Source organism: Aspergillus costaricaensis (assembly GCF_003184835.1).
Source record: "Aspergillus costaricaensis CBS 115574 unplaced genomic scaffold BO79scaffold_9, whole genome shotgun sequence".
Lineage (NCBI taxonomy): Eukaryota > Fungi > Ascomycota > Eurotiomycetes > Eurotiales > Aspergillaceae > Aspergillus > Aspergillus costaricensis.
In genome coordinates this window covers 727,148-741,155 of record NW_020291809.1, presented here as the reverse complement: position 1 = coordinate 741,155, position 14,008 = coordinate 727,148, and the positions used below count along the sequence as shown (strand labels likewise).

Below are 14,008 nucleotides of genomic sequence, written 5' to 3'. Positions count from 1 at the left end.
TTGGTTGTGGCGATAGTTGTGGGGTAGGACGGCTCCAAGCGCGGACTACTATTGCCGAGAGGTATCTAGATTGAGTCTGAAGAATCATAATACTATTACCTGCTTTCCTCGTTGATACACTTATTGTCAACTAATTATGCATGCCTTTAGAGTCGTCGGCTCTATCCGCCTATCATTGCCTTGAATTTCTAAGCTAGAGGCATTCCGGGCAAAAGCACCAACTACATGGCCCTTCTAGTGCCTACTAAGTAGAACACTCAGCGCTTTGACCACGGATCTCCGAATCCTTCAAGCCTTTCCCTTTGTAATATCAAAAGGTAATCTCATTTGCCTCCTGGTATCTACCGAAAAAGCTCAGATCATTGCCTGAAAAGGAAGGCGTTACAGATTTACCATTAGCAGATCAACAGATCCCGCTAACAATCCTTCATACTCGACAAAAGTACTGTACAGTAGTTATGCTTAGCTGTTTGGTAGTGCTTACGCATAGTAGTGGCTGTATCCGTGTAATACAAGCAAGTAACCAATCATTCAGTTGATCGATCAATCCTTTGTATAGCTAACTAATATGCGTTTCATACCTTCTCTCGCTCGAGAAGACAACTTCCTGTTCGAGCAAACATCCCGAGCAAGTCGTCGTCTCATAGTTGCCATCGCCCAGCCGTGGACCAGATCCTGAAGATGATTTCGCGATCTAGAACAGCTAGCAAGGTAGTATCAACACTTAGCGAACACGAGGATGGAATCGTCTATCCTTCTACGGGTTACATCGGGATGAATCACGCCATTGCAGAGCCGTCTCTGAGATTCTGGCCCCTTAGCCATGGTGGAAGTAGGAAAGAGACTTGAGAATCTGTATACATCGGACAATGATGCTGTATACTTGCCGTGGCCGTCACGAGAGGGCCAACCCCAGGCGCATATAAGAAGCTCGAAAGCTGCAAGTTCTCTGGCATCAAAGTAACAAATCAACTCATCTTTCTCTAACCGGAGACACCTTCTTCAAGCGTTCTTTCCCCCTCAAAAGTTCAACATGGTCATCACCGAGCCCATCCTCGTTGCGGAGTCTCTCCCAACCATCGAGCTCGACCTCCTCCGAGCAGACAATGAAATGGAGAACAAGAGACTCCTCAGCGTCTGCCAGAACTATGGTTTCTTCTACCTCAACATGACCAGCGATCCCGAGCTCTGCCAGCTCTGGGAAGACATGCTGTCTATCATGAAGGAGTACTTCGAGCAGCCCCTTGATATCAAGATGCAGGATGCCCGCAACGACGACAACTTCGGGTAAGTCACATCACCCAACTCATCCTGCATTATCACCACCACTGACCATCCCAGCTACGAGCCCATGGGCACCGAAGAAGGCCCCAAGCCCAAGACCCGAGACGGCTACGAATCCCTCAAGGTATGATACTTCCCCTTTCTATACCAATTCCAGTCCATACTAACATCCACAGTTCTCCCGCCGCGAATACCTCAAGAACTCAACCGACCTCACCACCAGCATCCGCACCAAATCCACCCCCTTCTTCAACTTCATCAACCAAGCCCACACCATCACCCTCCTAATATTGTCGCGCCTCTCCACCCAACTCGGTCTCACTGGCCCCTCCCGCTTCGAAACCTACCACGCCGACCCCGGCCCGTCCACCTCAACCCTCGGCATCCTACGCTACCCCAAGCACGAAGCCGGTATCAGCGAGCCCACCAGCGTCGGCCACAACCAGCACACCGACGTCGGCACCCTCACCTTCCTCCTCGCGGCCCAATGGGGTCTGCAGTACTGCTCCCCCCAGACCAAGCGCTGGGAATTCATCGAGCCTCGTGCTGGCCATGCTATCATCAATGTGGGCGATAGTCTGCGCTTCCCGTCTGGTGGGGAGCTCGCGAGTGTGGTGCATCGTGTTGTGCCGTTGAAGGAGACGCAGGAGGAGGACCGTTACAGTATTGCGTACTTCTTGAGGCCTAATGATGATGTCACCTTTAGGGATGCGACGGGCAAGATGTGGTCGGCGAAGGAGTGGCATGATTTCAAGTTTGATGTATTTAAGAGTCCGAGTACGTTGGATGCGAAGGGGAGGTTTTTGACGGGGATGATGCTTGAGGAGGAGAGGGGGAGGTGGGTTGGTGTTGCTGGGGAGGGAGGTGTGGCTGTTGCTGTGTGATTGGGTTTCTTTGATTTGGTTTTTGATTTCAGATAAAATGGGGAGTGAGTATGGTTATGCTAGAAGTTTCGTCTTGAGTGCTGTTATTGTGCAGCATTCACTATACGTTGATTATATGCAAAAGTTCGCAGGATTTATATGAATGACAGTCTCACTTGCTGCATTTTAAATAAGCGGAATGTAAACAGCTTCATAGTTGAATAGCTCAGTGATAATAATATAGTTCCGGAGCGCTAGATACTCTAATAGCTATTGTCTATTGGTTCTACTTACGAGGTTGAGATGCTAATGCTGATTCATTGACTGGTTTTGACTTAATTTGGGAGTTATCTTATCTCATGTAGTCTGGGAAGCTACTTCTTATGCAGCTAGAAATGGTAGTAGTAGTAGTTTGTTGGTGCCTATAGGCGGTTATGCAGAATCCAGGCCAAGTTGGGCATTTATGCATTAAATCCCCACGGGATCAGGACATGATGCCCAACAATCACTCATATACCCTCTTTTGTCTTCTTACTGCGATCTGATTCTTCAGTTCTCTCCTATCAAATTAGAGTCATTATATGCCTGAACTACAGTTAAAATTCATCTACTAGATTAAGATCCATTCTTCAGTTTCGAAAATCTCTGAAATATCCAAAGATCGACTATCATGGAGTGGTCGTACGATGGGGTGCGTCTTGTCTCAGGATCTCGGGAAGATATAGACGATGAGAATATATGCCCACTTTGTGACTGCCTGGAAGACATCCTAGTCGAAAGCACGGTTACAGGATGCTGTGCTACTAACAACAGTTATGGTCTCAAACAGGGTGATTTCCATAGACCAGGGACCCAGAAAGTACTTTTCCACGAAGCTTGCCCTCGGTGTCCTGATACACTCGAGGATGATCTCTGCCCTAGATGCAAACACATGAGACTCAGGCACCTGATACAGTGTTTACTGCTAAATGAATCTGAGTCTGACATTGCACAAGATGCGCTACATGGCTGGATTCCGAACAGACTGGACGATATCTATCTAAGTTTAGGATCTATCCAAGATTTAGAAGAACATTCCCATTACTGCAACACCTGCCGCATGTTTGCAGGGGTAGCCAGAGAGGTTATGGAACAAGCAGGGTTGCCATCAGATTCGCAGTGCCATTTAAATGTGAATAGACCACTTTACGGATCTAGTACAATCGGGGGTGTCAGATGCAGTTTTGGGATGTCTTTGCAGCTGAAAAGCTCGCAGGAAAGATTGAAGAGTGACACGTCATCATCCCATGAGATGTTCAAAAACTGGTTTATCGGTGTGTATTCTCTCAATTAGTTAGAATCGTTTCTTAGAAGAACAGTGACTGAAGACTCGTAAATCGCAGATCGCAAGTACTTTCTTGGGACAATAGAGCCTATCAGTGGCCAAGACCTTGTCTCTAAACCTTTACCCCAACAAACGGTCGACTGGCAGAAGGTTTCCGAGTGGATACGGTATTGTCATGACTCTGCTGAGCACAAGAATCCTTGCCAGAGGAAGCCTGCTGCCTCACACATAACTGGGCTTCGTGTTATTGACACCAGACAACGGTGCATTACAATTGCCCCAGTGACATGTCGGTATGCAGCTCTGAGCTATGTGTGGGGAGCCACGAGCACTCGCTTGCAGGCAACGACGAAGAATATAGAGCAATTGGCTATGGAAGGCTTTCTAGAAAGCAAGATTCTACCGCAAACCATCGATGATGCCATTGTTGCTTGTAGGAGACTGGCGATAGAATATCTCTGGGTTGATTGCCTTTGCATATTGCAGGATGATGATCCTGACAGGAAAGCTTACTGGCTCAATTCTATGGGCGATATATATGCACAGTCATACATAACTATTGTCGCCTTGGCTGGAGATGATGCGAAACACGGTATTCCTGGAGTAAACATGTTGAAGCGAACGTCATCCTGGGTCGGAACAACACAGGGAATATACCTGGTTTCCAGGGTCCCCTACTATGAAGACTGCCTACGGGATTCAAAATGGGCTACTAGGGGCTGGACGTTCCAAGAGGGGAGGCTCGCAACACGACAGGTTCTATTCTCCGACACAAGCGTATTTTATAAATGTTCCCACCACAGAGCTATGCACGATGAGTTATACGGTTACTCGGAAGAAGGTTCTAAAGAAAGGACTGCATCAAGTTCATATGAGACGGCGGTGGAAGAGTTTACCAAGAGGGAACTAACCTGGGAAGGTGATATTCTTCGCGCATTCGCAGGCGTTCTACAAACGGAATGGGGACCCGACAATTCTTATGGCATACCCCTGAATATGTTCTGTAATGCAATTCTCTGGACTTCCAGGGGCGGAACGTATCCCACGAGACTTGCAACTTCTGGTGACGTTTTTCCCACCTGGTCATGGTCTTCTATTAAAAACCAAATCGAGTTTAAATCAGCAAGATACGACAGGGCTCTCTGGGAAAAGTTCCGAGGATCCCTAGCAATATGGGCGATACCCTCTAGGTTGACTCGAAGACCGGCTCTCCGGGTCGTTGCAAATACTCTGGGGGAATCAGAGGGATTCGACGAACTGGATGAGCTGAAGTCTCTCAACTGGAGAGATGAGGAAAACATACCCGAAGACATGAAAGGTATATCTAAAATCACGTTAGCGGATTGGATGAGAGATAATGAAGCGGTTGGATATATACTGCAGTGCCAGGATCGTTCAAGAGAGTTCATATTGGCACGACTTGCCGTTGTGATGGCCTGGAAGCGGGGGTGTTTCTCGGGGGCTCTGCCAAAGATACTGAACACTACAACCACATGGAAGGAATACGAAAATATTGTTGGCCAATGGAGATCCCTTGCGCAGCTTTGTGATGAAGCTCATGGAATGCCAAGGGGTAGTATGTCTAAGCAAGATATGGACGCGCGATTTCCGTTGAGCATGCGTCAAGATTGTCCTTTCGGATCCATCTTTGTTTATACTCAATCACTTGACCTCAACCCGCTCAAGATGAGCGCAAAGCATGTCTATCGACACAAAGAAATACATGTCATTGAAGCTTAAAATCTTATGGCTCAAGTCATTCCTGGCTCTATCAATATGGAGCGAATCAACCATGCTCACCAACGGGAAACTGCTGTTCAATTCAATTTGCTCGCACTCTCTGTCACCCCTCATAATCGAATGGACGTTGCATGCGTGGCACCAGAGAAAGGAGACTTCTGGTATGATTCTGCAGGAGAAGGATTGTGTGATACTACGCCCGAATCTTTCGGCGTTGAGCTGATGATCGTTGAGACGGAAAACGGAATTAGTCGTCGCGTTGGACTGGCATGGGCCATTTTAAAACATTGGATCAACCAGAACCCCCAGTTTCGTACATTTCACCTTGTATAGCATGAGGGAATGAAAAAGATAGAGCTTTGGAAACTTGCCATTGAGCTCGCTTAACCTCAATAGACAGAGCTATGCACGTGACTATGCAGCCCTCCTCGTAAACCGGGCAATCAGGGTATACAGGCATAGTGATACCAACACCATATTGGGAGTATCTACGTCATTAATGTTACTTTTGTTTACGTTTCCGCATGAGGATCATCTCACTTTTGATTATAGAATCTGCGCGAATTCTAAGCGATGAAAATGAAGATACTTCGTAGATATCAAACTCGGTGATCCATTCATTTTCATGGATCGGCAGCAGTCAGCGCCCATCATGAGAAAGCCACTTGCTGTTTGTACGTAAAAACAAAGAATAGGTCCCACACCCCAGTTCTGGACTGCACAGGAAGGAAAATAAAAAACAGATACCCAGCCGGCCTCCAGAATAGTCCAAGAAGTCACCCCATACTAGCTGTTATAATATGTATTCTCAATGTGTGATTGGTCAGTATAAGGCTCCATGCTGACCTCAGGTCGATTCATCCCACTCCAGCCTTTGCTTTACTAAAAGTCTCAGTCAATTTACTCCGTGTTTCAAGTCCTTTAAATAAGGCAAGCACGTCGTCGCTAGAGGTAGCAACGGTTGATTCAAGGATGGCGCTTCATGTGGCCACGTTTCTCATTATAGATACACTAACTACATACCTGACATCTGTATATTACCTGAATCAGCCCTTTACATGGACCGCAATGCACCATCGCAAAGAGGACATCCTGCAGAATCACAGAACTCGATTCTACTATCGCTTGTTCTAGCCTAGACAGAGACTTCTACGCTCAGCTAATATCGTCTCCTATTTCATTTGGCATTATGAATCACCCCCAAACAATCTTCGAACAATACCGACCATCTGCCTAGCACCCTTCATTTGGAATGACAACTAGATACTCCTCAATCCGCCTTCCCATCAAATTCACTCCTCGGCGTGCCTACAACCTTCTTTTTCTGCAGTAATGACGAGATTTGTTTCTCCTGGCTCTTCCTCATCGCTTTCCACGCGCCAGTAATCCGCGCAGTGGAGGGCAGGTGCGAGTTATTCCCACCGCGTGGTGGAATTGATTTTGGGTCCAGAATGCCCGCCCGGACCATTTCATGCACACTTGGATGGATAACGGCGTCTTCGGGGATATCGCGAGGCGCGCCCATGTTGGGTGGCCATTGCCGGGGAACCCATTTGCCGTGTTCGAGTTCGAGGCGTGTGAAGAGGGGGAGGATTTCTATGCAGGTTAGTACCAAGTTTTGGGTCATCACAGCGAGATGTATACACACCGAGTATCCACCAAAAGATTACCATCAGGAAGGTCGCTCCTCGATTAAACATGAGCATATCGTGTGGCTGGTTCGTGCGTTTCCGCACATCATACGCTGTGGTCCCTGGTTCCTCCTTCCCGGGAAACGCATTCTCTCTTTCCACTACGTCTGCAACATTGAGCGTGTGGAAGGACAACTTGCTCTCCGACTTTTCCAGATGAAGAACCTCCTGTAGCATCCAATTCAACGGTGTATCAGACAAAAGGTGGAACTGTCCGGGAGCCAGACTCCAGCCCCCTCCCACGTCACCATGGTTCCCTGCAAACCAGACTTCCTTCAGATCCACTGGCTTGGTCTTGTCAAGCAGCACCAGGGCAGGCTTGAACTTGAGTCTACGTTCATGAATCGATACAGCATGTCGGATGTGGCGAGCCGCCGGACTGACCAGGTATTGGTGCGACTTGCGATGGAAGGGTATCTCGAATTGGCCGACACTGTTCACGCAGTCAAATAATCCGAGAAAATGGATCTGCACTTGCGGGCGGCAGAAGGTAGTATTGAATTTCTTCATATATGAAATTAGTGCCTCATCCTTCGCAGTGCGATCGGTCTTTCCTCGTGCTTGTTGGAAATTGCTGAACGTCTCCCAGGCAAAGTGGATCATCTCTTCGTTGCCTTGGGAGAGAAGACCAAGTTCATGGATCATCTCCGCTAGGAATCGCGCAGTGTATGCTCCCCGCGAGAATCCAAAGATGTAGATATGATCACCTGGGGAGTAATATCGCATGATGAAGCGATATGCTGCGAGAACATGGCTTTCAAAAGTTGTTCCTACTCCTTGATCGATGGTGGTTATGATATTCGACTGCAGTTTTCGCGGATATCGAAGCAATCCGGAGCTGGATGATTGACCTTCGACGTAGGTCCCAATACCGGCTGGCTAATGTATGAGCTCTGTGCTGAATATTCGCTTTGTTGCTAACTTTACTATGCAGACCACTCAATGGACAAACTCACGCTGATAATAATGAAACTGGCCAGGTGTGTTCTTTTCGAGCATCTGGTATATTTTGACGATATTTGAGTCGCGCTCAAACCCCATAAATTGATTTCCAGTGCCATCGAGGCAGAGTACCAGCTTTCGGGGACCAGAATAGGGTGCTTCCAAGCTGGAAGTCTGATCCACAGTTGAGTGTGGCATGGCTTGGAGAAATCCTGGCCAAGTAGAACAACAACATAAAAGGTACGAAATGGGAAAACCAACAGTCGAAAAGATGGGTGAGTTCTAGAAAGAATGAACTCAGAGATGGCACATTGCGGGACATGCCTAATACCCAGCTTTATTAGGGTAAACGCAACCGTCCAGACAGCAGCACCTTCGGGGACCACAATCATGATGCCCAGCGCCGATCATGACGGGCCGCGGGGATAATCCAACACGAACCGCTTGTGGGGGTGTTCGTGAGGTAAAAACTGCCGAGATGCAATCCAGCATCTATCATTGGATCAGCTTTCCTGATGATCGTGCCGCGGCATGAGGTCTGTGTCCCGTAGGGGTCCGACCCCTTCTTCATACTGATGATTGGTTTGTCAATATGCTGATCTTGCCAGCTGAAAACCACACTGTTTGATAAACCCCTCTCATTGTCACTCTCCTGCATAGTGGCTGGCTGAATTTTCTCCTCAAGCACGACCACCTGAGGGGGTATCTACCCTTTGCTCTGCATATGTGCCGTCTCTGCCACGAATCAGACGACAGGTGGCTGGCGAAGTCTGCAGACTGTCGCAATGACAGCTCTGGGCGCGGGGCTAGACCGAAACTCATGCTTTCAGCTGGGCTGTGTCCGCAGGATCGATAGGTGATTGTCTTCTCGGCATTCCCCGTATGGTCTTCAGGATCTCTGCTACCCCAAGCGCCGGGGACGAGGGGTTCTCTTTCAGCTGGCATTGGTGGCCCAGTTCTCACAGCGCGCTGATTTATAACAGATATTCCTCGTGTATAAGTATTCGGGCACAGATCTCATAATTGTATTGCAGAAATATCGCGATAGCTTGCTCTCTTCAATACGACTAACGACTTAAGCTGTACCTCGCCTAATCTCGCCTTCCTGAATGATGAGCTCCGTTTTTATTGCTCTTCTCCTCTGCTTCCTTTCTTTTCTCTACCTGCGGGTCTTTGCAGATGAACCGACACGCCCTTTTCAGATAGTTGCCAAGGTTTTCTCTTCCCATAAACACCCGACATGGAAGTTGAGGCCTCGTTTCCTTCCAAAGGCCACAAAAGCAGCTCTGTCCAGCATTGCCGGGACGGGAGAGGGGCTTTGGCAACGGCTATATGCGAGGATCTTCCATGCACAAGAGCTAGCAGAAGTGGAAGATGACGTGAAATACCAAGCTGGAGAGTCATATGGAGATCCCGAGGTCCTTGCCACTGGCCTTGTCAAAGATCTCTCGGCTCTAGGACTCAAGGGCAAGAGAAATGATCTTCGTACACTGATCCAATTAGTGAAGTCTAAAGGAAAGCCGATCGATGATCGTCAAATGCTTGTGAGTCGGCTTCCATCTGTGTCCACATTCAAAGTGCCCTTGCTGATGAGGATTGACCGCTGCAGATGGAAAAAGTCATCGCCATCGTTGCAATGTTGCCGCGAACCTCCAAGTCCCGACAGAGGTTGACCGGCATCCTGGTCGACCAGCTCTGGCAGAGCTTGGAGCACCCCCCGCTGTCGTACTTTGGAAATAAGTATCAGTATCGCACTCCCGATGGAAGTTACAACGTGAGACTAATCTCCCAACCTGTCGCCCGAAATACGAAGACATCACTGACCTATTTGACTCCAATACCATAGAACCCATTAGAGCCCGACCTTGGAAAAGCGGGCAGTCCGTATGCGAGATCGGTACCCCGGCTCAAGGCCCTGCACGGAGTGCAGCCTGACCCTGGCCTTCTCTTTGATCGTGAGTCTCGAGTCTCGTGTGTAGACAGTATAATCCTAACGCTTGAAATCCAGTCCTCATGGCCCGTGATGAAGGGACATTCCGGGAAAACCCCGCGGGCATCTCCTCGGTTCTGTTCTATCATGCAAGCATCATCATCCACGGTGAGTTCACAATACATGGCTGATCTCGCTGTCAAACCACTTGACGCTAAGACCAAATAGATGTCTTCTGTACGAACCGGCGCGACCCCAATATTTCGGATACCTCATCATATCTAGATCTCGCTCCTCTGTATGGTTCCAGCTATGAGGACCAGTTGAGGGTGCGCACTATGGAACGCGGCATGCTCAAGCCTGACACCTTCCACGAGAAGAGACTGTTGGGTCAGCCCCCTGGTGTCAACGTGATCCTTGTCATGTACAATCGCTTCCACAACTATGTGGCCGATGTTCTGCTGAAGATCAACGAGAATGGGCGCTTCACACTACCGCCGACAACATCCGAGGACGCAAAACGGAAGGCACTGGCCAAGCAAGACGAAGATCTATTCCAGGTGACTCGCCTGTAAGTCAAATTCCTGTTATGTTCCTGGTAAAGGTATGTGACTAGGGGAAGCTCAACTAACTCCGGAGTAGCATCGTAAATGGGCTCTACGTCAACATCTCACTACACGATTACCTCCGTGGACTGACCAACACTCATCACTCGGCGAGTGACTGGACCCTAGACCCTCGTGTGGCCGTGAGCCGAGCCTTCGACGCTGATGGTGTTCCCCGAGGCGTAGGAAACCAGGTCTCGGCAGAGTTCAACCTTCTATATCGCTTCCATTCGGTTATCTCCCGGCGAGACGAACAGTGGACGAACGAGTTCTTCAAAAGTCTGTTCCCAGACCTCAAGAAACCGCTGGAGCAACTTACACCACAGGAGTTCATGCAAGGTTTGATAACTTACGAACGAAGCATCGAGAAAGACCCAAGTAAGCGAGAATTCGGTGGACTGAAACGCAATCAAAATGGTAGGTTCAACGATGCCGAATTGGTGCAGATCCTGAAAGACAGCATGGAAGATCCAGCTGGTCTGTTTGGGGCCAGGATGGTTCCCAAAGCACTCCGCATGGTCGAAATTGCTGGTATTCTCACTGCGCGGAAATGGAACCTCGCGTCCTTGAATGAAATGCGTGACTTCTTCAAATTGAAGCGGCATTCGTCATTTGAGGACATCAACCCTGATCCTAAGATTGCCGATCTGTTGCGGAAGCTGTACGATCACCCGGATATGGTCGAGATGTATCCTGGGATCTTCTTGGAGGACGCCAAGCCTGCTATGGATCCTGGTTGTGGTGGATGCCCTCCTTACACTGTTGGGCGAGCAGTCTTTAGCGACGCGGTTACTCTCGTTCGATCAGACCGGTTTTTGACTTTGGTCAGTCAAATCTCTTCTACTCTGCCACTTTCAAGTGGAGGAGCTAACAGCAGATTAGGATTACACTGCGTCTAATCTCACTAACTGGGGTATTCGGGAAGTTCAACAGGATTATGATATGTGAGTATCGACGAAGCAACTCGATTCATAGCTCTTGACTTAGTATCTAACAAACTCTAGATTGGGGGGCTCGATGTTCCATAAATTGATCCAGCGCGCACTGCCCGGATGGTTCCCATACAACTCGCTCCACGCAACCCAGCCAATGTTCACCCGTAAAATGAACGAACAAATTGCGAAAGAAATTGGAACAATCGATAGGTACAGTCAAGAGGATCCAAAACCGCCACCTCATACGGTCATGCTCGCGAAGCATGAGACCATCATTGAGGTATTGAAGGACCAGGATACATTCCGCGTCCCGTGGGCCAGATATCTTAATGACATGCTACCGGGCAAGAGATTTAATGACTATATGCTAGGAGGTGATGGTCCGGGTAATATAGCCCAGAAGAAGCTCGTCAAGTCCGTTTTGTTCAGCCCGGATCAATTCAGCCAGTTGCTTTCGCATACGACTGTTACGCTAGGTAAAGAATTGCTAGAGCTGAACACTCTACAGCTGTCCAAGGACCTGAACCAAGTCGATATTATTCGAGAGTGAGTCGATCTATCTTCTGATACTCACATCGCTTTATCGTGATTGGAGGCTTACTTGTCCATCCTAGCGTCGCAATCCCCCTCAATGCAAGGATAATGGCAGACCTCTTCTGCTTAGACATGAAGACCCCAGAGAACGAATCCGGCAGCATGAACGCAGCAACTGTCTACAAACATCTCATGAACGTCCGCACCTGGGGTTTCAATAACAACGACCCGGGGTTGATGCTACAACGCAGAAAATGGGCCTCTGAAAGTGCCGAGGCCCTTGTCAAGTCTACTCTCAAGGTTGTCAACGAGCAAGCTCAGCCACAGAAAACTCACATCCTTGGAAGCTTGACTGGCCATAAGCAGTCCGTCAGTACCCTACGCTGGTATGGAAACAACGTAGCAAAGCAGATTATGGAGATGGACATGACTGCGGCCGAGACGGCGGAGGTTTGCTGGCTTACAGCAGTTGGGGGTGTTGGAGCGCCTGTTGGACTGGTTCGTGTATTCCATTTTCTGACGAAGTGACACACGTTCTTCTAACACTATCCTCATCACCTAGATCGCTGACGTCCTACAATATTACCTCCGACCGGAAAACATCCACCACTGGAAAAAGATCCAGAATCTCGTCTCCCAACCCGATACCAGTGGCTCCGTCGACAAGCTTCTCCGACAATACGTGCTCGAAGCGCAGCGTCTAACCAGCATGGAATGCACCGTTCGCGTCTGCAGAGCCCACCGTACCATCAACGACCAGGAATTCAAGCCAGGCGACGTAGTGATCACTCTCCTCGTAAGTAGTCCACCTCTATCACACTCATACTCCTCCCACCCTGAAAATCCATTTAACCCCATCCAGGGCCCAGCCTGCCGCGACCCAAGCAGCATCCCCGACGCAGAAACATTCAAGCTCGACCGCCCCTCAAACGCATACATCCACTTCGGCTACGGCGCGCACGAGTGCCTAGGCAAGGAAATCGCATTGACATTCGCAGTCTCCATGCTCCGCGTCCTAGCTGGATTGAAGTACCTACGACCAGCACCAGGCGATATGGGCATGCTGAAGAGTATCATCGTCGATGGGAGACGGGTCTATCTGAATGATAGTTGGTCATGGATGACCCAGGATCCGACTAGTAAGTCCTCCTACACAACCATCCACCCATTTTGCTAACAATATTATTACCTATAGCATGGAAACTCCACTTCTCAGGCTACGGCCAAGGCGCCTACGAAGCCCCACCCCCGCCCCCAGCAGCAGCAATACCAGCCTTCCCTACCGCAGACCAGAATCCCGATACCAGCGACGAGAGTGGTGTCGACGATACAATCTACTCCGCTGTACCTACTACGCATCATCACCATGGGGGACCAGAATATACCAGACAGGAGAGCTACACCATGACTGATGGGGGAATAGGCATGGCAACTCAGTATTCGTTCGGACAGAGCCATCATAATCAGTATCAGTATCATGAGGTGACTAGGACGTCTTCGTCGTCGTTGCCTTCTATGTTGGGGGATGATGAGAGTTATGGGAGGTTTTCGGGGACGTTGAATTGATTTGATGTATGGGAGAGAAGGGGGAGGGGCTGGGGTATTTATTGATGTTAATGAATGGCTTCCTCAATATGGGATGGAGAGATGTTCTCAGCTGTGATAGGTATCACTATACTGTAGTAGTAGCGGTAGTGATTGGGATAAAGTACTCCAGAACTACGAGCTATAGCTGCGATTAATGTACTTATCTGTAATGTAACATCCAACAGCATATGAATATGAGATAGAAAGTGTCGCATCCTTACTATACCTTGATGCAAAAATCCTCTACGAATCCCGGATGTACCAGCCATCCCGTCAGTTTGAACCATGGAACCGTAAACTCTAAATAAAAAAAGGGTCGAAAAAAAAAGAAAAGGGAATAAGAAGGAAATAAGAAAATAAGGAAACAAGAAAGAGGCAATAGGCAAGAAGAGTAGGAAATAGGAAATAAGAAACTAGACGCAAAGAAACTAGGAAGGAGGGGATAAATGCAGAATGCAGAACGCAGAACACAAAACGCAGAAAGCAGAAAGCAGAAAGCAGAAAGCAGAAAGCAGAAAGCAGAAAGCAGAAAGCAGAAAGCAGAAAGCAGAAAGCAGAAAGCAGAAAGCAGAA

At 48.6% G+C, this 14,008-nt stretch overlaps 4 protein-coding genes across 4 annotated transcripts; 3 read left to right on the top strand and 1 right to left on the bottom strand.

Moving 5' to 3' along the window:
* Positions 1-972: 972 nt before the first annotated feature.
* On the top strand, positions 973-2,168 carry BO79DRAFT_191740 (Clavaminate synthase-like protein; the record flags this gene model as incomplete). Its single annotated transcript, XM_025680848.1, has 3 exons — positions 973-1,287; positions 1,342-1,408; positions 1,461-2,168. Exons 1-3 carry the CDS (start codon positions 1,034-1,036, stop codon positions 2,166-2,168), a joined length of 1,029 nt encoding a protein of 342 aa, XP_025541756.1. The 5' UTR covers positions 973-1,033.
* Positions 2,169-2,817: 649 nt separating this feature from the next.
* BO79DRAFT_281160 (HET domain-containing protein) lies at positions 2,818-5,544 on the top strand (the record flags this gene model as incomplete). Its single annotated transcript, XM_025688132.1, has 6 exons — positions 2,818-3,248; positions 3,345-3,460; positions 3,530-4,082; positions 4,188-4,789; positions 4,874-5,172; positions 5,254-5,544. 6 exons carry the CDS (start codon positions 2,818-2,820, stop codon positions 5,542-5,544), a joined length of 2,292 nt encoding a protein of 763 aa, XP_025541755.1.
* Positions 5,545-6,367: 823 nt separating this feature from the next.
* Positions 6,368-8,042, bottom strand: BO79DRAFT_169990 (T6SS phospholipase effector Tle1-like catalytic domain-containing protein; the record flags this gene model as incomplete). The annotated part of the gene is made up of 3 exons (XM_025679516.1): positions 6,368-6,807; positions 6,860-7,777; positions 7,859-8,042. 3 exons carry the CDS (start codon positions 8,040-8,042, stop codon positions 6,482-6,484), a joined length of 1,428 nt encoding a protein of 475 aa, XP_025541754.1. The 3' UTR covers positions 6,368-6,481.
* An 893-nt stretch (positions 8,043-8,935) lies between these two features.
* BO79DRAFT_191735 (peroxidase/cytochrome P450 family protein) lies at positions 8,936-13,414 on the top strand (the record flags this gene model as incomplete). Its single annotated transcript, XM_025680847.1, has 12 exons — positions 8,936-9,388; positions 9,454-9,618; positions 9,691-9,799; positions 9,853-9,942; positions 10,003-10,345; positions 10,417-11,203; positions 11,262-11,323; positions 11,384-11,860; positions 11,929-12,346; positions 12,411-12,644; positions 12,711-12,987; positions 13,044-13,414. The coding sequence occupies exons 1-12, from the start codon at positions 8,954-8,956 to the stop codon at positions 13,412-13,414; spliced, it is 3,768 nt and encodes a 1,255-aa protein (XP_025541753.1). The 5' UTR covers positions 8,936-8,953.
* Positions 13,415-14,008: the final 594 nt, after the last annotated feature.